We start from the raw sequence: 27,342 nt of genomic DNA, 5'->3' as shown, positions 1-27,342 counted from the left end.
CAGTTAGAGCCCGGTGCTGGTGCCAGTTAGAGCCCGGTGCTGGTCCCAGTTAGAGCTCGGTGCTGGTCCCAGTTAGAGCCTGATACTGGTCCCAGTTAGAGCCCGGTGCTGATCCCAGTTAGAGCCCGGTACTGGTGCCAGTTAGCGCCTGGTGCTGGTCCCAGTTAGAGCCTGGTGCTGGTCCCAGTTAGAGCCCGGTACTGGTCCCATTTAGAGCCTAGTACTGGTCCCAGTTAGAGCCTAGTACTGGTCCCAGTTAGAGCCTGGTGCTGGTCCCAGTTAGAGCCTGGTACTGGTCCCAGTTAGAGCCCGGTGCTGATCCCAGTTAGAGCCTGGTACTGGTGCCAGTTAGCGCCTGGTACTGGTCCCAGTTAGAGCCTGGTGCTGGTCCCAGTTAGAGCCCGGTACTGGTCCCAGTTAGAGCCTGGTACTGGTCCCAGTTAGAGCCCGGTGCTGATCCCAGTTAGAGCCCAGTGCTGGTCCCAGTTAGAGCCCGGTACTGGTCCCAGTTAGCGCCTGGTACTGATCCCAGTTAGAGCCCGGTACTGGTCCCAGTTAGAGCCCGGTACTGGTCCCAGTTAGAGCCTAGTACTGGTCCCAGTTAGAGCCTGGTACTGGTCCCAGTTAGAGCCCGGTACTGGTCCCAGTTAGAGCCTGGTACTGGTCCCAATTGGTCCCAGTTAGAGCCCGGTGCTGGTCCCAGTTAGCGCCTGGTACTGGTCCCAGTTAGAGCCCGGTGCTGGTCCCAGTTAGAGCCTGGCACTGGTCCCAGTTAGAGCCCGGTGCTGGTCCCAGTTAGCGCCTGGTATTGGTCCCAGGTAGCGCCTGGTACTGGTCCCAATTGGTCCCAGGTAGAGCCTGGCGCTGGTCCCAGTTAGCGCCTGGTACTGGTCCCAGTTAGAGCCCGGTGCTGGTCCCAGTTAGAGCCCAGTGCTGGTCCCAGTTGGCGCCCAGTACTGGTGCCACTTGGCACCCGGTACTGGTGCCAGTTGGTCCCAGTTAGCGCCTGGTACTGGTCCCAGTTGGCGCCCGGTGGTGGTGCCAGTTAGAGCCCAGTACTGGTGCCAGTTAGCGCCTGGTACTGGTCCCAGTTGGCGCCCGGTGGTGGTGCCAGTTAGCGCCTGGTGCTGGTCCCAGTTAGAGCCCAGTACTGGTGCCAGTTAGCGCCCGGTGCTGGTCCCAGTTGGTCCCAGTTAGCGCCTGGTACTGGTCCCAGTTTGCACCTTGTACTGATCAAAGGCTGGTGCTGGTCCCAGTCTGTGCCCGGTGCTGGTCCCAGTCAGTACCTTGTACTGGTCCGAGTTAGAGCTTTGTACTGGTCCCAGTTAGAGCCCGGTTCTGGTCCCAGTTTGTAGCTGGTGCTGGTCCCAGTCAGAGCCCAGTTCTGTTCCCAGTCAGTTCCATGTACTGGTCCCAGTTTGTGCCTTGTGCTGGTCCCAGTCAGAGCCCGGTTCTGGTCCCACTCAGTGCCATGTACTGGTCCCAGTTTGCGCCTTGTGCTGGTCCCAGTCAGAGCCCGGTTCTGGTCCCAGTCAGAGCCCGGTTCTGGTCCCAGTTTGCACCTTGTGTTGGTCCCAGTCTGGTCCCAGTCAGAGCCTGGTTCTGGTCCCAGTTTGTAGCTGGTGCTGGTCCCAGTCAGAGCCCGGTTCTGGTCCCAGTCAGTGCCATGTACTGGTCCCAGTCAGTGCCCGGTTCTGGTCCCAGTTTGCGCCTTGTGCTGGTCCCAGTCAGAGCCCGGTTCTGGTCCCAGTCAGTGCCATGTACTGGTCCCAGTCAGTGCCCGGTTCTGGTCCCAGTTTGCGCCTTGTGCTGGTCCCAGTCAGAGCCCGGTTCTGGTCCCAGTCAGTGCCATGTACTGGTCCCAGTCAGTGCCCGGTTCTGGTCCCAGTTTGCGCCTTGTGCTGGTCCCAGTCAGAGCCCGGTTCTGGTCCCAGTCAGTGCCATGTACTGGTCCCAGTCAGAGCCTGGTACTGGTCCCAGTTTGCGCCTTGTGCTGCTCCCAGTGAGAGCCCGGTTCTGGTCCCAGTTTGCGCCTTGTGCTGGTCCCAGTCAGTGCCCGGTACTGGTCCCAGTTTGTGCCTTGTGCTGGTCCCAGTCAGTGCCCGGTACTGGTCCCAGTCAGTGCCATGTACTGGTCCCAGTCAGAGCCTGGTACTGGTCCCAGTTTGCGCCTTGTGCTGGTCCCAGTCAGAGCCCGGTTCTGCTCCCAGTCAGAGCCCGGTACTGGTCCCAGTCAGCCCTTTATACCGCTCCCAGTCACACCCCAGTGCTGGTCCCAGTCCCAGTCCGCCCATTCCCTCCAGGCCCGCCCTCTCATTTGCATAAATCACCATAGATTTGCATATCACCGCCCCCCCCCTCGGGGCCCCCGAGTCCCCCCGGCCGCGGCCCCCCGGGCTCGGAGCCAGGAACAGGAACGGGAACGGGAACAGGGAACGGGAACGGCGCGTCCCGGGCGCGGCACGTGCGCGGCCCCAGGGCCCCGGGAGCGCCTGGAAAACATGGAAAACCATGGGAAACACGGGAAAACACGGGAAAAATGGGAAAAATGGGAAAAAATGGGGAAAAATGGGGAAAAAACGGGGGGGAAATGGGGGGGAAAACGGGGGAAAAATGGGGATAGGGGGTGGTGGGAGCACACGGGAAGTCACGGAGAAACATGGGAAAAATAGGGGAAAATGGGGGAAAACATGGAAAAAATGGGGGAAAAGGGGGAAAACATGGAAAAAATGGGGAAAAACATGGAAAAAAGGGGAAAAAATGGGGATATGAGGCGGTGGGAACGGCGCGTCCCGGGCGCGGCACGTGCGCGGCCCCAGGGCCCCGGGAGCGCCTGGAAAACATGGAAAACCATGGGAAACACGGGAAAACATGGGAAAAAATGGAAAAATGGGAAAAAAATGGGGAAAAATGGGGGAAAAAGGGGAAAAAACGGGGGGAAAATGGGGGGGAAAGGGGGAAAACGGGGGAAAAATGGGGATAGGGGGTGGTGGGAGCACACGGGAAGTCACGGAGAAACATGGGAAAACATGGGAAAAATGGGGGGAAATGGGGGAAAACATGGAAAAAATGGGAAAAACATGGAAAAAAGGGGGAAAAACATGGAAAAAAGGGGAAAAAATGGGGATATGGGGCGGTGGGAACGGCGCGTCCCGGGCGCGGCACGTGCGCGGCCCCAGGGCCCCGGGAGCACCTGGAAAACATGGAAAACCATGGGAAACACGGGAAAACATGGGAAAACATGGGAAAAATGGGAAAAAATGGGGGAAAAAAGGGGAAAAAACGGGGGGGAAATGGGGGGGAAAGGGGGAAAACGGGGGAAAAATGGGGATAGGGGGTGGTGGGAGCACACGGGAAGTCACGGAGAAACATGGGAAAACATGGGAAAAATGGGGGAAAACATGGAAAAAATGGGGAAAAATGGGGAAAAGATGGAAAAAATGGGGAAAAACATGGAAAAAAGGGGAAAAAATGGGGATATGAGGCGGTGGGAACGGCGCGTCCCGGGCGCGGCACGTGCGCGGCCCCAGGGCCCCGGGAGCACCTGGAAAACATGGAAAACCATGGGAAACATGGGAAAACACGGGAAAAAATGGAAAAAATGGGAAAAAATGGGGAAAAATGGGGGAAAAAGGGGAAAAAACGGGGGGAAAATGGGGGGAAAAGGGGGAAAACGGGGGAAAAATGGGGATAGGGGGTGGTGGGAGCACACGGGAAGTCACGGAGAAACATGGGAAAACATGGGAAAACGTGGAAAAACATGGGAAAACATGGAAAAAATGGGAAAAACATGGAAAAAAGGGGAAAAAATGGGGATATGGGGCGGTGGGAACGGCGCGTCCTGGGCGCGGCCCCAGGGCCCCGGGAGCACCTGGAAAACATGGAAAACCATGGAAAACACGGGAAAACACGGGAAAAAATGGAAAAAATAGGAAAAAGTGGGGAAAAAAGGGGAAAAAACGGGGGGAAAATGGGGGGAAAAGGGGGAAAACGGGGGAAAAATGGGGATAGGGGGTGGTGGGAGCACACGGGAAGTCACGGAGAAACATGGGAAAAATAGGGGAAAATGGGGGAAAACATGGAAAAAATGGGGGAAAAGGGGGAAAACATGGAAAAAATGGGGAAAAACATGGAAAAAAGGGGAAAAAATGGGGATATGAGGCGGTGGGAACGGCGCGTCCCGGGCGCGGCACGTGCGCGGCCCCAGGGCCCCGGGAGCGCCTGGAAAACATGGAAAACCATGGGAAACACGGGAAAACATGGGAAAAAATGGAAAAATGGGAAAAAAATGGGGAAAAATGGGGGAAAAAGGGGAAAAAACGGGGGGAAAATGGGGGGGAAAGGGGGAAAACGGGGGAAAAATGGGGATAGGGGGTGGTGGGAGCACACGGGAAGTCACGGAGAAACATGGGAAAACATGGGAAAAATGGGGGACAATGGGGGAAAACATGGAAAAAATGGGGGGAAAAGGGGGAAAAGATGGAAAAAATGGGGAAAAACATGGAAAAAAGGGGAAAAAATGGGGATATGAGGCGGTGGGAACGGCGCGTCCCGGGCGCGGCACGTGCGCGGCCCCAGGGCCCCGGGAGCGCCTGGAAAACATGGAAAACCATGGAAAACATGGGAAAACACGGGAAAAAATGGAAAAAATGGGAAAAAGTGGGGGAAAAATGGGGGGAAAAGGGGAAAAAACGGGGGGGAAATGGGGGGAAAAGGGGGAAAACGGGGGAAAAATGGGGATAGGGGGTGGTGGGAGCACACGGGAAGTCACGGAGAAACATGGGAAAAAATGGGAAAAATGGGGGAAAACATGGGAAAAAATGGGGGGAAAAGGGGGAAAACATGGGAAAACATGAAAAAAATGGGGGGAAATGGGGAAAAAATGGGGAAAAACATGGAAAAACATGGAAAAAATGGGGAAATGGGGAGAAATGGGGAAAAAATGGGGAAAAACGGGGAAAAACATGGAAAAAATGGGGAAATGGGGAGAAATGGGGGAAAAACGGGGAAAAATGGGGGAAAATGGGGATATGAGGTGGTGGGAGCACAGGGAATGGGAACACACGGGAAATCACGGAAAAACATGGGAAAACATGGAAAAAATGGGGAAAAATGGGGGAAAACATGGAAAAAATGGGGAAATGGGGAGAAATGGGGGAAAAACGGGGAAAAAATGGGGAAAAATGGGGATATGGGGTGGTGGGAGCACAGGGAATGGGAACACACGGGAAATCATGGAAAAACATGGGAAAAACATGGAAAAAATGGGGGAAAAATGGGGGGAAATGGGGAAAAATGGGGAAAAATGGGGAAAAACATGGGAAAAATGGGGAGAAATGGGGAAAAAACGGGGAAAAAACGGGGAAAAAATGGGATATGAGGTGGTGGGAGCACAGGGAATGGGAACACACGGGAAATCACGGAAAACATGGAAAAACATGAAAAAAAATGGGGGAAAATGGGGGAAAACATGGAAAAAATGGGGAAATGGGGAGAAATGGGGAAAAAACGGGGAAAAAATGGGGAAAAATGGGGATATGGGGTGGTGGGAGCACAGGGAATGGGAACACACGGGAAATCATGGAAAACCATGGGAAAAACATGAAAAAAATGAGGAAAAATGGGGGAAAACATGGAAAAAATGGGGGAAAAATGGGGGGAAATGGGGAAAAATGGGGAAAAACATGGAAAAACATGGAAAAAATGGGGAAATGGGGGGAAATGGGGAAAAAATGGGGAAAAAACGGGGAAAAAATGGGATATGAGGTGGTGGGAGCACAGGGAATGGGAACATGCGGGAAATCATGGAAAAACATGGGTAAAACATGAAAAAATGGGGGGAAATGGGGGAAATGGGGAAAAATGGGGAAAAACATGGAAAAAATGGGGAAATTGGGAGAAATGGGGAAGAACGGGGAAAAAATGGGATATGAGGTGGTGGGAGCACAGGGAATGGGAACACACGGGAAATCACGGAAAACATGGAAAAACATGAAAAAAAATGGGGGAAAATGGGGGAAAACATGGAAAAAATGGGGAAATGGGGAGAAATGGGGAAAAAACGGGGAAAAACGGGGAAAAAATGGGATATGAGGTGGTGGGAGCACAGGGAATGGGAACATGCGGGAAATCATGGAAAAACATGGGTAAAACATGAAAAAATGGGGGGAAATGGGGGAAATGGGGAAAAATGGGGAAAAATGGGGAAAAACATGGAAAAAATGGGGAAATGGGGGGAAATGGGGAAAAAATGGGGAAAAAACGGGGAAAAAATGGGATATGAGGTGGTGGGAGCACAGGGAATGGGAACACACGGGAAATCACGGAAAACATGGAAAAACATGAAAAAAAATGGGGAAAATGGGGGAAAACATGGAAAAAATGGGGAAATGGGGAGAAATGGGGAAAAAATGGGGAAAAAACGGGGAAAAAATGGGATATGAGGTGGTGGGAGCACAGGGAATGGGAACATGCGGGAAATCATGGAAAAACATGGAAAAAATGGGGGGAAACATGTAAAAAATGGGGAAACATGGAAAAATGGGGAAAACGGGGGAAAATGGGAAAAAATGGGGGGAAACGGGGGAAAAATGGGGATATGGGGTGGTGGGAGCACAGGGGAGCGGGAACGCACAGGAAATCACGGAAAAACATGGGAAAAACGTGGAAAACCATGGAAAAAACACGGAAAAAACCATGGAAAAAAATGGGGAAAACCGGGGAAAAATGGGGAAAAACCTGGAAAAATGGCAAGATGGGACGGTGGGAAACCACGGCAACCGGGAACACGGGATTTTGGGGTGCGGCGGGGGGGGGTTGGGGTTCAGTTTGGGGTCAATTTTTGGGGTCTCCCCCCCCCCCCAGGCCGACCCCCGAGGGGCATCGGGAGCGCTCCCGGGACGCGGGGGGGGTGCAGAGGGCGATGTTTTGGGGGGGTTCCGTGGGATTTTGGGGATACGGGGAGGGATTTTAGGGGATGCTGGAGAGGGGGGGGTTTTAGGGGTTAAATTTTGGGGTGTCCCCCCCCCCAGGCCGACCCCCGAGGGGCATCGGGAGCGCTCCCGGGACGCGGGGGGGGTGCAGAGGGCGATGTTTTGGGGGGATTCCGTGGGATTTTGGGGATACGGGGAGGGGTTTTTTGGGGATGCCGGGGCTGGGGGGTTTCAGGGGTTAAATTTTGGGGTGTCCCCCCCCCCAGGCCGACCCCCGAGGGGCATCGGGAGCGCTCCCGGGATGCAGGGGGGGTGCAGAGGGCGATGTTTTGGGGGGATTCCGTGGGATTTTGGGGATACGGGGAGGGATTTTAGGGGATGCTGGAGAGGGGGGGGTTTTAGGGGTTAAATTTTGGGGTGTCCCCCCCCCCAGGCCGACCCCCGAGGGCCGCCGGGAGCGCTCCCGGGATGCGGGGGGGGTGCAGAGGGCGATGTTTTGGGGGGGTTCCGTGGGATTTTGGGGATACGGGGAGGGGTTTTTTGGGGATGCCGGGGCTGGGGGGTTTCGGGGGTTAAATTTTGGGGTGTCCCCGCCCCAGGCCGACCCCCGAGGGCCGCCGGGAGCGCTCCCGGGACGCGGCGCGGTGCCGGCGGAGCCGCGAGGCCGAGGTGTTCGGGCAGCTGGCCCTGGCACTGCCCTTCGCCCGCGGGGTCAGTGCCCACCTGGACAAAGCGTCCATCATGCGCTTGACCATCAGCTACCTGCGCGTGCACCGCCTGCTGGCCGCGGGTGAGACCCCCCCCCCCCCCGGGACCACCACCCCCCCCCCCAAAATAAAATCACCGGGATACCCCCCCCCGCCTCCCTCCAATCCAGCGGATCTCCCCAAAGCCACCGGGACCCCCCCAAAAGCCAGCGGGACCCCCAAAAATCAGCGGAACCCCCCCCCCCCAATCCATCGGATCTCCCCAAAAATCAGCGGGACCCCCCAAAGTCACCGGGACCCCCCCCAAATCCATCGGACCCCCCAAAAATCAGCGGGACCCCCCCAAATCCATCGGACCTCCCCCAAAAGCCAGCGGGACCCCCCCAAAACCACTGGGACTCCCCCCAATCCATCGGATCTCCCCAAAGCCAACGGGACCCCCCCCCCAAATCCATCGGACCTCCCCAAATCCTCCGAGACCCCCCAAGACTCCCCCCAAACCCATTGGGACCCCCCAAATCCATCGGGACCCCCCCAAATCCATCGGATCTGCCCGAAGCCACCGGGACCCCCCCAAATCCACCGGGACCCCCCCCCCCCAAATCCATCAGACATCCCCAAAAATCAGCGGGACCCCCCAAAGTCACCGGGACCCCCCCAAAATCTATCGGACCCCCCCCCCCCCAAATCCATCGGACCCCCCAAAAGCCAGCGGGACCCCCCCAAAACCACTGGGACCCCCCCAAATCCATCGGATCTCCCCAAAGCCAACGGGACCCCCCCCAAATCCATCGGACCCCCCCAAATCCACCGAGACCCCCCCAAGATCCCCCCCAAACCCATTGGGACCCCGCAAATCCATCGGGACCCCCCCCAAATCCATCGGACCCCCCAAAAATCAGCGGAACCCCCAAACCCCCCAAAAGCCACCGGGACCCCCCCAAATCCATCGGACCCCCCCAAAAGCCATCGGGACACCCCCAAATCCATCGGGACCCCCCCCAAATCCATCGGACCTCCCCAAATCCTCCGAGACCCCCCAAGATTCTCCCCAAATCCTCCGAGACCCCCCAAGATTCCCCCCAAATCCATCGGGACCCCCCCAAATCCATCGGGACCCCCCCAAATCCATCGGATCTGCCCAAAGCCACCGGGACCCCCCCAAATCCACCGGGACCCCCCCCCCCCAAATCCATCAGACATCCCCAAAAATCAGCGGGACCCCCCAAAGTCACCGGGACCCCCCCAAAATCCACCGAGACCCCCCCCAAGATTCCCCCCAAACCCATTGGGACCCCCCAAATCCATCGGGATCCCCCCCTCAAATCCATCGGATCTCCCCAAAGCCACCGGGACCCCTCCAAAAGCCACCGGGACCCCCCCAAAAGCCAGCGGGACCCCCCCCAAACCACTGGGACCCCCCCCAAATCCATCGGACCCCCCCAAATCCACCGAGACCCCCCCCCAAGATCCCCCCCAAACCCATTGGGACCCCGCAAATCCATCGGGACCCCCCCCCCCAAATCCATCGGACCCCCCAAAAATCAGCGGAACCCCCGAACCCCCCAAAAGCCACCGGGACCCCCCCAAATCCATCGGGACCCCCCCAAATCCATCGGGACCTCCCCAAATCCTCCGAGACCCCCCAAGACTCCCCCCAAACCCATTGGGACCCCCCAAATCCATCGGACCTCCCCCAAAAGCCAGCGGGACCCCCCCAAAACCACTGGGACCCCCCCCTCCCAAATCCATCAGACATCCCCAAAAATCAGCAGAACCCCCCAAAGCCACCGGGACCCCTCCAAAAGCCAGCGGGACCCCCCCAAAACCACTGGGACCCCCCCAAATCCATCGGATCTCCCCAAAGCCAACGGGACCCCCCCCCCAAATCCATCGGACCTCCCCAAATCCTCCGAGACCCCCCAAGACTCCCCCCAAACCCATTGGGACCCCCCAAATCCATCGGGACCCCCCCAAATCCATCGGATCTGCCCAAAGCCACCGGGACCCCCCCAAATCCACCGGGACCCCCCCCCCCCCAAATCCATCAGACATCCCCAAAAATCAGCGGGACCCCCCAAAGTCACCGGGACCCCCCCAAAATCCACCGAGACCCCCCCCAAGATTCCCCCCAAACCCATTGGGACCCCCCAAATCCATCGGGATCCCCCCCTCAAATCCATCGGATCTCCCCAAAGCCACCGGGACCCCTCCAAAAGCCACCGGGACCCCCCCAAAAGCCAGCGGGACCCCCCCCCAAACCACTGGGACCCCCCCCAAATCCATCAGGACCCCCCTCAATCCACCGAGATCCCCCCAAGACTCCCCCCAAACCCACTGAGACCCCCCCAAATCCATCGAGACCCCCCCCCCCCCAAATCACTCAGGACCCTCCTGGAGTCCTCAGAACCCCCTCGGGACCCCCCGGCTCCCCCCAAAAGCCTCCCGGGACCCCCTCAGGACTCCCCAAATTCCCAGAGGGACCCCCTGGGACCCCCCCCTCCCCTCCCCCATCTACTCCGGGGGCACCCCCAACCCCCTCCCCCCAAGGACCCTCCCCAGACCCCCTGGGACCCCCCCCCACCTTTTTGAGGACCCCCCCCCAAACACCCCCAGCCCCCTTTGAACCCCCCCCACCCCAAAAGGTGCCTGAACAGCCACACCCAAGGGGGGGGGATGGGTTTTACCTGCAACCCCCCAAAACCCCCGACCCCCACCGGGGACCCCCGACCCCCCCACCTTTTTGGGGACCCCCTGACGCCCCCCCCCGGACCCCCCCCCCCCGCAGGGGCGTGGGCGGCGGCGGCCGAGGCGGTGGACGGGTGTTACCTGCAGGCGCTGAGCGGCTTCGTGATGGTGCTGAGCGAGGGGGGGGACATGATTTACCTGTCCGAGAACGTCAGCCGCCTGCTGGGGCTCAGCCAGGTGCGGGGGGGGGGCCCCAAAAATCTCCGGGGGGGGGCAAAAAATCTGCGGGGGGAGACCCAAAAAAATCCGTGGGGAGGGGTCCCAAAATTTGCTGGGGGAGCCTCAAAAAAATCCGTGGGAAGGGGTCCCAAAATCTGCTGGGGGAGCCTCAAAAAAATCCGTGGGGAGGGGCTCCAAAATCTTCTGGGGGAGCCTCAAAAAAATCCGTGGGAAGGGGTCCCAAAATCTGCTGGGGGAGCCTCAAAAAATCTGTTGGGAGGGGCTCCAAAATCTGCTGGGGGAGCCTCAAAAAAATCCGTGGGAAGGGGCTCCAAAATTTGCTGGGGGAGCCTCAAAAAAATCCGTGGGGAGGGGTCCCAAAATTTGCTGGGGGAGCCTCAAAAAAATCCGTGGGGAGGGGCTCCAAAATCTGCCAGGGGTGACCCCAAAAAATCTGTTGGGAGGGGCTCCAAAATCTTCTGGGGGAGCCTCAAAAAAATCCGTGGGGAGGGGTCCCAAAATCTGCAGGAGGAGCCTCAAAAAAATCCGTGGGGAGGGGTCCCAAAATCTGCAGGAGGAGCCTCAAAAAAATCCGTGGGGAGGGGTCCCAAAATTTGCTGGGGGAGCCTCAAAAAAATCCGTGGGGAGCGGCCCCAAAATCTGCCAGGAGTGACCCCAAAAAATCTGTCGGGAGGGGCCCCAAAAAATCTGTGTGGGGGACCCCCAAAATCTGCCGGGGGAGCCCCAAAAAAATCCATCCGGAGGGGTTCCAAAATCTGTCAAGGAGGGGACCAAAATCTGCCAGGGGTGGCCCCAAAAAATCTGTCTGGGGGGGGGGGTCAGGAATCTGTCGGGGAGGGGCCCTAAAATCTGTCTGGGGAACCCCCAAAATCTGCCGGGGGAGCCCCAAAATCTGCGGGGGGAGCCCCAAAATCTGTCGGGGAGGGGCCCAAAAAATCTTCGGGGGAGCCCCAAAAATCTGCTGGGGGAGGAGCCCCAAAATCTGCGGGGGAGGGGTCCCAAAATCTTCGGGGGGAGCCCCAAAATCTTCCAGGGAGGGGCCCCAAAATCTGTCGGGCAGTCCCAAAAATCTTCGGGAGAGCCCCAAAATCTTCGGGGGGAGCCCCAAAAACCTTCGTGGGAGGAGCCCCAAAAATCTGTCGGGGAGCCCCAAAATATTCGTGGGAGGGGCCCCAAAATCTATCGGGGAGGGGCCTCAAAATCTGCGGGGGAGGGGTCCCAAAATCTGTCGGGGGAGCCCCAAAAACCTTCGTGGGAGGAGCCCCAAAAATCTGTCGGGGAGCCCCAAAATCTTCCAGGGAGGGGCCCCAAAATCTTCGGGGGAGCCCCAAAAATCTTCGTGGGAGGGGCCCCAAAATCTTCGGGGGGAGCCCCAAAAATCTTCGGGGAGAAGCCCCAAAATCTGTCGGGGAGGGGCCCAAAAAATCTTCGGGGGGAGCCCCAAAAATCTGCCGGGGGAGCCCCAAAATCTTCGGGGGGAGCCCCAAAATCTTCCAGGGAGGAGCCCCAAAATCTGTCGAGCAGTCCCAAAAATCTTCGGGAGAGCCCCAAAATCTTCGGGGGGAGCCCCAAAAACCTTCGTGGGAGGGGCCCCAAAAATCTGTCGGGGAGCCCCAAAATCTGCGGGGGAGGGGCCCCAAAATCTGTCGGGGGAACCCCAAAATCTTCCAGGGAGGGGCTCCAAAATCTGCCGGGGGAGCCCCAAAAACCTTCGGGGAGGGGCCCCAAAATCTTCGGGGGGAGCCCCAAAAATCTTCGTGGGAGGGGCCCCAAAATCTTCGGGGGGAGCCCCAAAAATCTTCGTGGGAGGGGCCCCAAAATCTGCGTGGGAGGGGCCCCAAAATCTGCGGGGGAGCCCCAAAAACCTTCGTGGGAGGAGCCCCAAAATCTTCGGGAGAGCCCCAAAAATCTTCGGGGGGAGCCCCAAAAATCTGCCGGGGGAGCCCCAAAAATCTTCGGGGGGAGCCCCAAAAATCTTCGTGGGAGGTGCCCCAAAATCTGCTGGGGAGGGGACCCAAAATCTGTCGGGGAGCCCCAAAATCTGTCGGGGAGGGGCCCAAAAAATCTTCGGGGGGAGCCCCAAAATCTTCGGGGGGAGCCCCAAAAACCTTCGTGGGAGGAGCCCCAAAAATCTGTCGGGGAGCCCCAAAATCTTCGGGAGAGCCCCAAAATCTTCGGGAGAGCCCCAAAAACCTTCGTGGGAGGGGCCCCAAAACCCTTTTGGCACCCCAAAAACCTTCGTGGGGGGGGGGGGGGGTCCCAAAAATTCTTCGATGCCCCAATACCGAGGTGGGGGAGGGGTCCGGGCACCCCAAAATTGGCGCTGTGACCCCCCCGGACCCCCCCAAAAATGCGCCCCCCCCCCCCAGCTGGAGCTGATCGGGCACAGCGTCTTCGACTTCGTGCACCCCTGCGACCACGAGGAGCTGCAGGACGTGCTCAGCCCCCGCCAGGGTGAGACCCCTCCCCAAATTAACCCCACCCCCCCCAAAAAAATCCCCCCGGGATCTCTAAAATCAGCCCTGAGCCGCTGTTAGGGTGAGACCCCTCCCCAAATTAACCCCACCCCCCCAAAAAAAATCCCCCCGGGATCCCCAAAATCAGCCCTGAGCCGCTGTTAGGGTGAGACCCCTCCCCAAATTAACCCCACCCCCCCAAAAAAAATCCCCCCGGGATCTCTAAAATCAGCCCTGAGCCGCTGTTAGGGTGAGACCCCTCCCCAAATTAACCCCACCCCCCCAAAAAATACCCCCAAATCATCCCCCAATACCCCCAAAATCAGCCCTGAGCTGCTGTTAGGGTGAGACCCCTCCTCAAATTAACCCCACCCCCCCCAAAAAAAATCCTCCCGGGATCCCCAAAATCAGCCCTGAGACCCCTCCTCTAATTAACCCCACCCCCCCAAAAAAATCCCCCCGGGATCCCCAAAATCAGCCCTGAGACCCCTCCCCAAATTAACCCCACCCCCCCAAAAAAATCCCCCCGGGATCCCCAAAATCAGCCCTAAGACCCCTCCCCAAATTAACCCCACTCCCCCAAATTAAACCCCCCGGGATCCCCAAAATCAGCCCTGAGACCCCTCCCCAAATTAACCCCACCCCCCCAAAAAAATCCCCCCGGGACCCCCAAAATCATCCCTGAGCCGCTGTCAGGGTGAGACCCCTCCCCAAATTAACCCCACCCCCCCCCAAAAAATCCCCCCGGGATCCCCAAAATCAGCCCTGAGCCGCTGTTAGGGTGAGACCCCTCCCCAAATTAACCCCCCCCAAAAAATACCCCCAAATCATCCCCCAATACCCCCAAAATCAGCCCTGAGCCGCTGTTAGGGTGAGACCCCTCCCCAAATTAACCCCCCCCAAAAAATACCCCCAAATCATCCCCCAATACCCCCAAAATCAGCCCTGAGCCGCTGTCAGGGTGAGACCCCTCCCCAAATTAACCCCACCCCAAAAAAATCCCGCCGAACCGCCCCCAATCATCCCTGAGACCCCCAAATCCTGGGATTTCTCCCCAAATCCTACGACCCTCCAAATCCTGAGACCCCTCCCCAAATCCTGGGATTTCCCCCCAAATCCTGGGATATCCCAAATCCTGCGACCCCCCCCCCAAATCCTGCGACCCCCCCCAAATCCTGGGACCCCTCCCCAAATCCTGGGTTTCCCCCCCAAATCCTGGGATTTCCCCCCAAATTCTGGGACCCCCCCCCAAATTTTGCGACCCCCCCCCAAATCCTGCGACCCCTCCCCAAATCCTGCGACCCCCCTGACCCTTGTGACCCCCCCAGGGGGTCCCCGGCGGCGGGGGGAGCGCTCGGGGCGCAGCTTCTCCCTGCGCATGAAGAGCACCCTGAGCCCCCCAAATCCTGGGATTTCCCCCCAAATTCTGGGATATCCCAAATCCTGCGACCCCCCCCCAAATCCTGCGACCCCTCCCCAAATCCTGGGACCCCCCTGACCCTTGTGACCCCCCCAGGGGGTCCCCGGCGGCGGGGGGAGCGCTCGGGGCGCAGCTTCTCCCTGCGCATGAAGAGCACCCGGACTCCCCAAATCCTGGGATTTCCCCCCAAATCCTGGGATATCCCAAATCCTGCGACCCCCCCCCAAATCCTGCGACCCCTCCCCAAATCCTGGGACCCCCCTGACCCTTGTGACCCCCCCAGGGGGTCCCCGGCGGCGGGGGGAGCGCTCGGGGCGCAGCTTCTCCCTGCGCATGAAGAGCACCCTGAGCCCCCCAAATCCTGGGATTTCCCCCCAAATCCTGGGATATCCCAAATCCTGCGACCCCCCCCCAAATCCTGCGACCCCTCCCCAAATTCTGGGACCCCCCTGACCCTTGTGACCCCCCCAGGGGGTCCCCGGCGGCGGGGGGAGCGCTCGGGGCGCAGCTTCTCCCTGCGCATGAAGAGCACCCTGACCGGGCGCGGGCGCTGCCTCAACCTCAAAGCGGCGTCCTGGAAGGTGGGGGGGGGGGGGGACATTTGGGGGATTTTGGGGACATTTGGGGGATTTTGGGGGGTTTTGGGGGCATTTGGAGGATATTGGAGGACATTTGGGGGAACATTTGGGGGGTTTTGGGGTAAATTTAGGGGGACGTCGGGGATATTGAGGGGCTTTGGGGGACATTTGGGAGTGTGGGGGGATATTGGGGGACATTTGGGGACATTTGGGGGACTTTGGGGATATTTGGGGATATTTGGGGACTTTGGGGAGATTTGGGGGGGGCTTTGGGGGACATTGGGGGGCATTTGGGGGACATTTGTGGGGACATTTGGGGGGTTTTGGGGACATTTGGGGGATATTGGGGGACATTTGGGGATATTTGGGGGCACATTTGGGGTACATTTGGGGGATATTGGGGGACATTTGGGGACATTTTGGGGACTTTGGGGGGTTTTGGGGTAAATTTAGGGGGACATTGGGGGCTTTGGCGGACATTTGGGGACATTCGGGGGGCATTTGGGGGGGCATTGGGGGACATTGGGGACATTTGGGGGGTTTTGGGGACATTTGGGAGGACATTGGGGACATTTGGGGGGATATTGGGGACATTTGGGGGAGTTTGGGGACATTTGGGGGACATTTGGGGGACATTTGGGGGCATTGGGAGGACATTTGGGGGGTTTTGGGGTAAATTCCGAGGGATTCCTTGGGGATTTCGGGGTGGATCCCCAGGAAATTTCGGGGCGATCCCGGGCGGGGTTTTTGGGGTAAATTCTGAGGGATTCCTTGGAGATTTCGGGGTGGATCCCCAGGAAATTTCGGGAGGGTTCCGGGCGGGGTTTTTGGGGTAAATTCTGAGGGATTCCTTGGAGATTTCGGGGGGATCCCCAGGAAATTTCGGGGCGATCCCGGGCGGGGTTTTGGGGTAAATTCCGAGGGATTCCTTGGGGATTTCGGGGTAGATCCCCAGGAAATTTCGGGAGGGTTCCGGGCGGGGTTTTTGGGGTAAATTCCGAGGGATTCCTTGGGGATTTCGGGGTAGATCCCCAGGAAATTTCGGGAGGGTTCCGGGCGGGGTTTTGGGGTAAATTCCGAGGGATTCCTTGGAGATTTCGGGGTGGCTCCCCAGGAAATTTCGGGGCGATCCCGGGCGGGGTTTTTGGGGTAAATTCCGGGGGGATTCCTTGGAGATTTCGGGGTGGATCCCCAGGAAGTTTCGGGAGGGTTCCGGGCGGGGTTTTTGGGGTAAGTTCTGAGGGATTCCTTGGAGATTTCGGGGTGGATCCTCAGGAAATTTCGGGGCGATTCCGGGCGAGGTTTTTGGGGTAAATTCCGAGGGGATTCCTTGGGGATTTCGGGGTGGATCCCCAGGAAATTTCGGGGCGATCCCGGGCGGGGTTTTGGGGTAAATTCCTTGGGGATTCCTTGGGGATTTTGGGGTGGATCCCCAGGAAATTTCGGGGCGATCCCGGGCGGGGTTTTGGGGTAAATTCCGAGAGATTCCTTGGAGATTTCGGGGTGGCTCCCCAGGAAGTTTCGGGGCGATCCCGGGCGGGGTTTTGGGGTAAATTCCTTGGGGATTCCTTGGGGATTTTGGGGTGGATCCCCAGGAAATTTCGGGAGGGTTCCGGGCGGGGTTTTTGGGGTAAATTCCGAGGGGATTCCTTGGGCATTTCGGGGTGGCTCCCCAGGAAATTTCGGGAGGGTTCCGGGCGGGATTTTTGGGGGTAAATTCCGAGGGGATTCCTTGGACATTTCGGGGTGGATCCCCAGGAAATTTCGGGGCGATCCCGGGCGAGGTTTTGGGGTAAATTCCTTGGGGATTCCTTGGGGATTTTGGGGTGGATCCCCAGGAAATTTCGGGGCGACTCCGGGCGGGGGTTTTGGGGTAAATTCCGAGGGGATTCCTTGGAGATTTCGGGGTGGATCCTCAGGAAATTTCGGGAGGGTTCCGGGCGGGGTTTTTGGGGTAAATTCCTTGGGGATTCCTTGGGGATTTCGGGGTGGATCCCCAGGAAGTTTCGGGAGGGTTCCGTCGGGGTTTTTGGGGTAAATTCCAGGGGGATTCCTTGGAGATTTCGGGGTGGCTCCCCAGGAAATTTCGGGGCGATCCCGGGCGGGATTTTTGGGGGTAAATTCCGAGGGGATTCCTTGGACATTTCGGGGTGGGGATTTTTTTTGGCACCCCCTCCCTTCCATGACCGTGCCCCCCACCCCTTCCCCGTAGGTTCTGCACTGCGCCGGGCACATGCGGACGTACGCGGGGGCGGGGGGCGGCGACCCCCCCCTGCGCTGCCTGGTGCTGATCTGCGAGGCCATCCCGCACCCCGGGGCCATCGAGGCCCCGCTGGGCTCGGGCACCGTCCTCACTCGCCACTCCATGGACATGAAGTTCACCTACTGCGACGACAGGTGGAGGGGGGGGGGGCGAGGGGAAAAAAAAAAAAAAAACCCTCCGGGACCCCCTCCCCCTCCCCCCGGGACCACCCCATTGTGGACCCCCCTACACCCCATAAATCCAGCACCCCCCAAATCCCATAAATCCCCCAAAACTCGGCAGTCCCGGACACCCCAAATCCTCCAAATCCCCCAAAATCCGCACTCCCAGACTCCCTAAATCCCCCAAAACCTCGGGACCCCCCCATTGTGGACCCCCCTACACCCCACAAATCCAGCACCCCCCAAATCCCCCAAAACTCGGCACTCCTGGACACCCCAAATCCTCCAAATCCCCCAAAATCCGCACTCCCAGACTCCCCAAATCCCCTAAATCGCCCCAAACCTCGGGACCCCCCCATTGTGAACCCCCCTACACCCCACAAATCCAGCACCCCCCAAAATCCCCCAAAACTCGGCACTCCCGGCCACCCCAAATCCTCCAAATCCCCCAAAATCCGCACTCCCAGACTTCCCAAATCCCCTAAATCCCCCAAAACCTCGGACCCCCCCCATTGTGAACCCCCCTACACCCCACAAAGCCGGCACCCCCCAAAATCCCCCAAAACTCGGCACTCCTGGACACCCCAAATCCTCCAAATCCCCCAAAATCCGCACTCCCAGACTCCCTAAATCCCCCAAAACCTCGGGACCCCCCCCATTGTGAACCCCCCTACACCCCATAAATCCAGCACCCCCCAAATCCCCCAAATCTCCCAAAACTCGGCAGTCCCGGCCACCCCAAATCTTCCAAATCCCACAAAATCCGCACTCCCAGACTCCCTAAATCCCCCAAAACCTCGGGACCCCCCCCATTGTGAACCCCCCTACACCCCATAAATCCAGCACCCCCCAAATCCCATAAATCCCCCAAAACTCGGCACTCCCGGACACCCCAAATCTTCCAAATCCCCCAAAATCCGCACTCCCAGACTCCCCAAATCCCCTAAATCGCCCCAAACCCCGGGACCCCCCCATTGTGAACCCCCCTACACCCCACAAATCCAGCACCCCCCAAAATCCCCCAAAACTCAGCACCCCAAATTCCCTCCAAACCCCCCCCAAACTGGCCCAAAATTCGATAATTTTTTGGGGGGTGCGTGGTCGGAGCGATGTTGGGGTGCCCCCCTGAGGGTTTTGGGGTGCCCCCCATGACGGTTTTGGGGTGCAGGATTGGGGAGGTGGCCGGGTACCACCCCGAGGAGCTTTTGGGGTGTTCCCTCTACGAGTTCGTCCACGCGCTCGACTCCAACACCCTGAGCCGGAGCGTCCACACCCGTGAGTGCCCCGAACCCCCAAAATCCACCCGAGGAACCCCCCAAAATCTGTTGGGGGAACCCCCAAAAACCCCCAAAATATCCACCTGGGAATCCCAAATATCCGCTGGGAAATCCCCTGCGATGTTTACCCGGGAATGCCAAAATCTGGGCGGGAAAGGCTCAAATCCACCCCGGAATCCCAAAATCTGCCTGGGAACCCCAATATCCACCCCGGAATCCCAAAATCTGCCGGGGAACCCCAATATCCACATGGGAATCCCAAAATCTGCCGGGGAACCCCAATATCCACATGGGAATCCCAAAATCTGCCTGGGAGCCCCAATATTCACCCCGGAATCCCAAAATCTGCCGGGGAACCCCAATATCCACATGGGAATCCCAAAATCTGCTTGGGAACCCCAATATCCACATGGGAATCCCAAAATCTGCCTGGGAACCCCAATATCCACATGGGAATCCCAAAATCTGCCTGGGAACCCCAATATCCACCCCGGAATCCCAAAATCTGCCTGGGAACCCCAATATCCACATGGGAATCCCAAAATCTGCCTGGGAACCCCAATATCCACCCCGGAATCCCAAAATCTGCCGGGGAACCCCAATATCCACCCCGGACAGCCCTGGGCACCCCAAATTCCCCCCGGGACACCCCTGAGCACCCCAAATTCCCCTCAAAACCCCCCTGAACACCCCAATATCCACTCTGGGACACTCCTGGGCACCCCAAAACCCCCCTGAACACCCCAAATTCCCCCCGGGACACCCCTGGGCACCCCAAATCCCCCCCAAAACCCCTCCGAACATTCCAAATCCCCCTCTGGGCATCCCTGGGCACCCCAAATTCCCCCTCAGGACACCCCTGGGCACCCCAAATCCCCCCCTGAACACCCCAATATTCACCCTCAGGACACCCCTGAGCACCCCAAAACCCCCCTGAACACCCCAAATCCCCCCCCCGGGACACCCCTGGGTACCCCAAATCCCCCTCAGGACACCCCTGGGCACCCCAAAACCCCCCCGGGACACCCCTGGGCACCCCAATATCCCCCCAAAACCCCTCCGAACGTTCCAAATCCCCCTCGGGGCATCCCTGGGCACCCCAAATCCCCCCTGGACACCCCAATATTCACCCTGGGACACCCCTGGGCACCCCAAAACCCCTCTGAACACCCCAATATTCACCCTGGGACACCCCTGGGCACCCCAAATCCCCCCTGAACACCCCAAATCCCCCTCAGGACACCCCTGGGCACCCCAAATACCCCCTGAATACCCCAATATTCACCCTGGGACACCCCTGGGCACCCCAAAACCCCTCTGAACGCCCCAAATACCCCCCCCGGGACACCCCTGGGTGCCCCAAATCCCCCTCAGGACACCCCTGGGCACCCCAAAACCCCCCTGAACACCCCAAATCCCCCCCCGGGACACCCCTGGGCACCCCAAATACCCCCTGAACACCCCAATATTCACCCTGGGACACCCCTGGGCACCCCAAAACCCCCCTGAACACCCCAATATTCACCCTGGGACACCCCTGGGCACCCCAAAACCCCTCTGAACACCCCAATATTCACCCTGGGACACCCCTGGGCACCCCAAATCCCCCCCGGGACACCCCAATATTCACCCTGGGACACCCCTGGGCACCCCAAAACCCCTCTGAACGCCCCAAATACCCCCCCCGGGACACCCCTGGGTGCCCCAAATCCCCCTCAGGACACCCCTGGGCACCCCAAAACCCCCCTGAACACCCCAAATCCCCCCCTGGGACACCCCTGGGCACCCCAAAACCCCTCTGAACACCCCAATATTCACCCTGGGACACCCCTGAGCACCCCAAAACCCCCTGAACACCCCAATATTCACCCTGGGACACCCCTGGGCACCCCAAAACCCCCCTGAACACCCCAAATCCCCCCCGGGACACCCCTGGGCACCCCAAATACCCCCTGAACACCCCAATATTCACCCGGGGACACCCCTGGGCACCCCAAATACCCCCCTGAACACCCCAATATTCACCCTGGGACACCCCTGGGCACCCCAAAACCCCTCTGAACACCCCAATATTCACCCTGGGACACCCCTGAGCACCCCAAAACCCCCTGAACACCCCAATATTCACCCTGGGACACCCCTGGGCACCCCAATATCCCCCCCAAAACCCCTCTAAACATCCCAAATCCCCCTCGGGGCATCCCTGGGCACCCCAAATCCCCCCTCAGGACACCCCTGGGCACCCCAAAACCCCCCTGGACACCTCAAATCCCCCCCGGGACACCCCTGGGCACCCCAAATACCCCCTGAACACCCCAATATTCACCCTGGGACACCCCTGGGCACCCCAAAACCCCCCTGAACACCCCAATATTCACCCTGGGACACCCCTGGGCACCCCAAAACCCCCCTGAACACCCCAATATTCACCCTGGGACACCCCTGAGCACCCCAAAACCCCCTGAACACCCCAATATTCACCCTGGGACACCCCTGGGCACCCCAATATCCCCCCCAAAACCCCTCTAAACATCCCAAATCCCCCTCGGGGCATCCCTGGGCACCCCAAATCCCCCCTCAGGACACCCCTGGGCACCCCAAAACCCCCCTGGACACCTCAAATCCCCCCCGGGACACCCCTGGGCACCCCAAATACCCCCTGAACACCCCAATATTCACCCGGGGACACCCCTGGGCACCCCAAATACCCCCCTGAACACCCCAATATTCACCCTGGGACACCCCTGGGCACCCCAAAACCCCTCTGAACACCCCAATATTCACCCTGGGACACCCCTGAGCACCCCAAAACCCCCTGAACACCCCAATATTCACATCGGGACACCCCTGGGCACCCCAATATCCCCCCCAAAACCCCTCTAAACATCCCAAATCCCCCTCGGGGCATCCCTGGGCACCCCAAATCCCCCCTCAGGACACCCCTGGGCACCCCAAAACCCCCCTGGACACCTCAAATCCCCCCCGGGACACCCCTGGGCACCCCAAATACCCCCTGAACACCCCAATATTCACCCTGGGACACCCCTGGGCACCCCAAATCCCCCCCTGAACACCCCAATATTCACCCTGGGACACCCCTGGGCACCCCAATATCCCCCCAAAACCCCTCTGAATGCCCCAAATCCCCCCCCCGGGACACCCCTGGGTGCCCCAAATCCCCCTCAGGACACCCCTGGGCACCCCAAAACCCCCCTGAACACCCCAATATTCACCCTGGGACACCCCTGGGCACCCCAAATCCCCCCTGAACACCCCAATATTCACCCTGGGACACCCCTGGGCACCCCAAAACCCCCCTGAACACCCCAAATCCCCCCCGGGACACCCCTGGGCACCCCAAATACCCCCTGAACACCCCAATATTCACCCTGGGACACCCCTGGGCACCCCAAAACCCCTCTGAACACCCCAAATCCCCCCCCGGGACACCCCTGGGCACCCCAAATCCCCCCCAAAACCCCTCTGAACATTCCAAATCCCCCTCGGGGCATCCCTGGGCACCCCAAATCCCCCCTGGACACCTCAAATCCCCCCCGGGACACCCCTGGGCACCCCAAAACCCCTCTGAACACCCCAAATCCCCCCCCGGGACACCCCTGGGCACCCCAATATCCCCCCCAAAACCCCTCTAAACATCCCAAATACCCCTCGGGGCATCCCTGGGCACCCCAAATCCCCCCTCAGGACACCCCTGGGCACCCCAAAACCCCCCTGGACACCTCAAATCCCCCCTCAGGACACCCCTGGGCACCCCAAATACCCCCTGAACACCCCAATATTCACCCTGGGACACCCCTGGGCACCCCAAATCCCCTCTGAACACCCCAAATCCCCCCTCAGGACACCCCTGGGCACCCCAAATCCCCCCCTGAACACCCCAATATTCACCCTCAGGACACCCCTGGGCACCCCAAAACCCCTCTGAACACCCCAAATCCCCCCTCAGGACACCCCTGGGCACCCCAAATCCCCCCCAAAACCCCTCTGAACATTCCAAATCCCCCTCGGGGCATCCCTGGGCACCCCAAATCCCCCCTGGACACCCCAAATCCCCCCTCAGGACACCCCTGGGCACCCCAAAACCCCCCTGGAGACCTCAAATCCCCCTTCGGGACACCCCTGGGCACTCCAAATCCCCCTCTGAACACCCCAATATTCACCCTGGGACACCCCTGGACACCCCAAAACCCCTCTGAACACCCCAAATCCCGCTCAGGACACCCCTGGGCACCCCAAATCCCCCCCGGGACACCCCAATATCCCCCCTCGGGACACCCCGGGGCACCCCAATATCCCCCCAAAACCCCTCTGAACGCCCCAAATCCCCCCCCCGGGACACCCCTGGGTACCCCAAATCCCCCCTGGACACCCCAATATTCACCCTGGGACACCCCTGGGCACCCCAAATCCCCCCCAAAACCCCTCTGAACATCCCAAATCCCCCTCGGGGCATCCCTGGGCACCCCAAATCCCCCCTCAGGACACCCCTGGGCACCCCAAAACCCCCCTGAACACCCCAATATTCACCCTGGGACACCCCTGGGCACCCCAAATACCCCCTGAACACCCCAATATTCACCCTGGGACACCCCTGGGCACCCCAAATCCCCCCCTGAACACCCCAATATTCACCCTGGGACACCCCTGGGCACCCCAATATCCCCCCAAAACCCCTCTGAACGCCCCAAATCCCCCCCCCGGGACACCCCTGGGTGCCCCAAATCCCCCTCAGGACACCCCTGGGCACCCCAAAACCCCCCTGAACACCCCAATATTCACCCTGGGACACCCCTGGGCACCCCAAAACCCCTCTGAACACCCCAATATTCACCCTGGGACACCCCTGGGCACCCCAAAACCCCCCTGAACACCCCAATATTCACCCTGGGACACCCCTGGGCACCCCAAATCCCCCCCTGAACACCCCAATATTCACCCTGGGACACCCCTGGGCACCCCAAAACCCCTCTGAACACCCCAAATCCCCCCTCAGGACACCCCTGGGCACCCCAAAACCCCTCTGAACACCCCAAATGCCCCCCTGGGACACCCCTGGGCACCCCAAAACCCCTCTGAACACCCCAAATCCCCCCTCAGGACACCCCTGGGCACCCCAAATCCCCCCCAAAACCCCTCTAAACATCCCAAATCCCCCTCGGGGCATCCCTGGGCACCCCAAATCCCCCCTCAGGACACCCCTGGGCACCCCAAAACCCCTCTGAACACCCCAAATGCCCCCCCGGGACACCCCTGGGCACCCCAAAACCCCTCTGAACACCCCAATATTCACCCGGGGACACCCCTGGGCACCCCAAATACCCCCTGAACACCCCAAATGCCCCCCCGGGACACCCCTGGGTGCCCCCCCCGCAGTGCTGAGCAAGGGCCAGGCGGTGACGAGCCAGTACCGGTTCCTGGCCAAGCGCGGGGGCTTCCTGTGGGCACAGACCCAGGCCACCGTCATGGGCGGGGGTCGCGCCGCCCCCGAGGGCATCGTCTGCCTGCACTTCGTGCTCAGGTGGGCATGGGGGGCACCGGGGGGGTCACAGGGGGCGTGGGGACACGGGGAGGGGACATTGGGGGACACTGGGGGGGTCACAGGGGGCGTGGGGGACAGGGGGAGGGGACATTGGGGGACATTGGGGGGGTCACAGGGGGCACGGAGATGGGCATTGGGGGGGTCACAGGGGGCGTGGGGGGCACAGGGGGGACATTGAGGGACATTGGGGGGGTCACTGGGGGGCACGGGGACACGGAGAGGGGACATTGAGGGACATTGGGGGGGTCACAGGGGGCACGGAGATGGGCATTGGGGGGGTCACAGGGGGCGTGGGGGGCACAGGGGGGACATTGAGGGACATTGGGGGGGTCACAGGGGGCCCTGGGGGACATTGGGGGGGTCACAGGGGACATTGGGGGACATTGGGGGGGTCACAGGGGGCACGGGGACACGGGGAGGGGACATTGGGGGGGCGTGGGGGGCACGGGGGGGTCACTGAGGGGATTTTGAGGGGACATTGGGGGGGTCACAGGGTCACAGGGGGCGTGGGGGGCACAGGGGGCACGGGGATGGACATTGGGGGACATTGGGGGGGTCACAGGGGGCCCTGGGGGACATTGGGGGGGTCACAGGGGGCGTGGGGGGCACGGGGGGCACGGGGATGGACATTGGGGGGCAGTGGGGGGGTCAGGGGGGACATTGGGGGGCACTGGGGGGAGTCACTGAGGGGACATTGGGGGGGGTCACAGGGGGCGTGGGGGGCACAGGGGGGACATTGGGGGGTTCACGGGGGGCACGGGGACACGGGCAGGGGACATTTGGGGACGTTGATGGGCACCGGGGGGGGGGCACAGGGGACACGGGGACACAGGGAGGGGACATTGGGGGACATTGGGGGGGTCACAGGGGGCCCTGGGGGACATTGGGGGGGTCACTGGGGGGCGTGGGGACACGGGGAGGGGACATTGGGGGACATTGGGGGGTCACAGGGGGCACGGGGACACAGGGAGGGGACATTGGGGGGGCGTGGGGGGCACGGGGGGGTCACTGAGGGGATTTTGAGGGGACATTGGGGGGGTCACAGGGTCACAGGGGGCGTGGGGGGCACAGGGGGCACGGGGATGGACTTGGGGGGCACTGGGGGGGTCACAGGGGGCAGTGGGGGGGTCAGGGGGGACATTGGGGGGCACTGGGGGGGTCACTGAGGGGACATTGGGGGGCACTGGGGGGGTCACTGAGGGGACATTGGGGGGCACTGGGGGGGTCACAGGGGGCAGTGGGGGGGTCAGGGGGGACATTGGGGGGCACTGGGGGGGTCACAGGGGGCACTGGGGGGGTCACTGAGGGGACATTGGGGGGGTCGCAGCGGGGCCTGAGGGGCCGGGGGGGGGGGGGGGGGAAGAACATTGGGGAGGGGTCCCAGGGAGGGGGAAGGGAATGAACCCCCCCCCTCCCCTAAATGTCCCCCGGGAGGGGGGGGGGGGTTGGGGACCCCCAAAACCCCTTTTTTTTGGGGGGGGGGTCTCGGGCTGACGCCCCCTCCCCAGCCGCGTGGAGCAGCGCGGGCTGGTGCTGTCCCTGGAGCAGACCCTGGAGCGGCGCGATTTGGGGAGGGGGCGTCGCCCCCCGGCCCCCACCCCCTCCAACGCCCCCCCGGAGGCCGTGCTGGACCTGAGCCTCGGTGGGCACCAGTGGGGAACTGGGAGAGACTGGGAGAGACTGGGAGAGGAGGGGGGGAGGGGGGTTTGGGGGGGATTTTGGGGTCCCATAGGGGGGGCTGGGGGTTCTAAGGGGGGGTCCTGGGGGGTTTGGGGGATTTTTGGGGGATTTTTTGGGGGGTCCCACGCGCTCATCTCCACCAGGGGTGGGGGTGCTGGGGGTCCCGGAGTGGGTTTGGGGGCGTTTTTGGGGTGATTTTGGGGCGATTTGGGGGTTTTTTTCGGGTGGTCCCGGAGGGGGTTTGGTGGCGGTTTTGGGGCGATTTTGGGGTGATTTTGGGGTTTTTTTCGGGTGGTCGTGGAGTGGTTTTGGTGGCGCTTTTGGGGCGCTTTTGGGATGATTTTGGGGTTTTTTTCCTGGTGGTCCCAGAGTGGTTTTGGGGACGTTTTTGGGGTGATTTTGGTTTTTTTTTTCCTGGTGGTCCCGCAGCGGTTTTGGGGTGATTTTGGGTTTTTTTTCCAGTTGTCCCAGAGTGGTTTTGGGGACGTTTTTGGGGTGATTTTGGGGTTTTTTTCCTGGTGGTCCCAGAGTGGTTTGGGGGGCGTTTTTGGGGTGATTTGGGGTTTTTTTCGGGTGGTCGCGGAGTGGTTTTGGTGGCGTTTTTGGGGTGGTTTTGGGGTTTTTTTCCCAGTTGTCCCGGATTGGTTTTGGGGACGTTTTTGGGGTGATTTTGGGGTAATTTTTGGTTTTTTTCCGGGGGTCCTGGAGTGGTTTGGGGGGCGTTTTTGGGGTGATTTTGGGGTTTTTTCCTGGTGGTCCCAGAGTGGTTTGGGGGGCGTTTTTGGGGTGATTTGGGGTTTTTTTCGGGTGGTCCTGGAGTGGTTTTGGGGCGATTTTGGGTTTTTTTTCGGGTGGTCGCGGAGTGGTTTTGGTGGCGTTTTTGGGGTGATTTTGGGGTTTTTTTCCCAGTTGTCCCGGATTGGTTTTGGGGACGTTTTTGGGGTGATTTTGGGGTAATTTTTGGTTTTTTTCCGGGGGTCCTGGAGTGGTTTGGGGGGCGTTTTTGGGGTGATTTTGGGGTTTTTTCCTGGTGGTCCCAGAGTGGTTTGGGGGGCGTTTTTGGGGTGATTTTGGTTTTTTTTTCGGGTGGTCCCAGAGTGGTTTTGGTGGCGTTTTTGGGGTGATTTTGGTTTTTTTTTCGGGTGGTCGCGGAGTGGTTTTGGTGGCGTTTTTGGGGTGATTTTGGGGTTTTTTTCCTCGTGGTCCCAGAGTGGTTTTGGTGGCGTTTTTGGGGTGATTTTGGGGTTTTTTTCCCAGTTGTCCCGGATTGGTTTTGGGGACGTTTTTGGGGTGATTTTGGGGTAATTTTTGGTTTTTTTCCGGGGGTCCTGGAGTGGTTTGGGGGGCGTTTTTGGGGTGATTTTGGGGTTTTTTCCTGGT

The 27,342-nt window shown here is 60.0% G+C and overlaps 1 protein-coding gene across 1 annotated transcript in view; it reads left to right on the top strand.

The window, feature by feature from the left end:
* Positions 1-6,120: 6,120 nt before the first annotated feature.
* The window catches only part of HIF3A (hypoxia inducible factor 3 subunit alpha), a gene marked incomplete at both ends in the record, with an annotated part of 29,796 nt that continues 8,574 nt past the window's right edge, over positions 6,121-27,342 (top strand). Inside the window, 9 exons of the mRNA XM_082299666.1 lie at positions 6,121-6,146; positions 7,532-7,722; positions 10,428-10,564; positions 12,937-13,021; positions 14,915-15,024; positions 17,234-17,418; positions 18,614-18,720; positions 24,117-24,261; positions 25,791-25,924. Coding sequence (XP_082155792.1) covers positions 6,121-6,146; positions 7,532-7,722; positions 10,428-10,564; positions 12,937-13,021; positions 14,915-15,024; positions 17,234-17,418; positions 18,614-18,720; positions 24,117-24,261; positions 25,791-25,924 — 1,120 coding nt within the window. The remainder of the gene's footprint in view (positions 6,147-7,531; positions 7,723-10,427; positions 10,565-12,936; positions 13,022-14,914; positions 15,025-17,233; positions 17,419-18,613; positions 18,721-24,116; positions 24,262-25,790; positions 25,925-27,342) is intronic.

Source organism: Coloeus monedula (assembly GCF_965178545.1).
Source record: "Coloeus monedula genome assembly, chromosome: 33".
Taxonomy (NCBI): domain Eukaryota; kingdom Metazoa; phylum Chordata; class Aves; order Passeriformes; family Corvidae; genus Coloeus; species Coloeus monedula.
The sequence above is the reverse complement of the archived record's forward strand: the minus strand, read 5'-3'. Positions and strand labels throughout refer to the sequence as shown.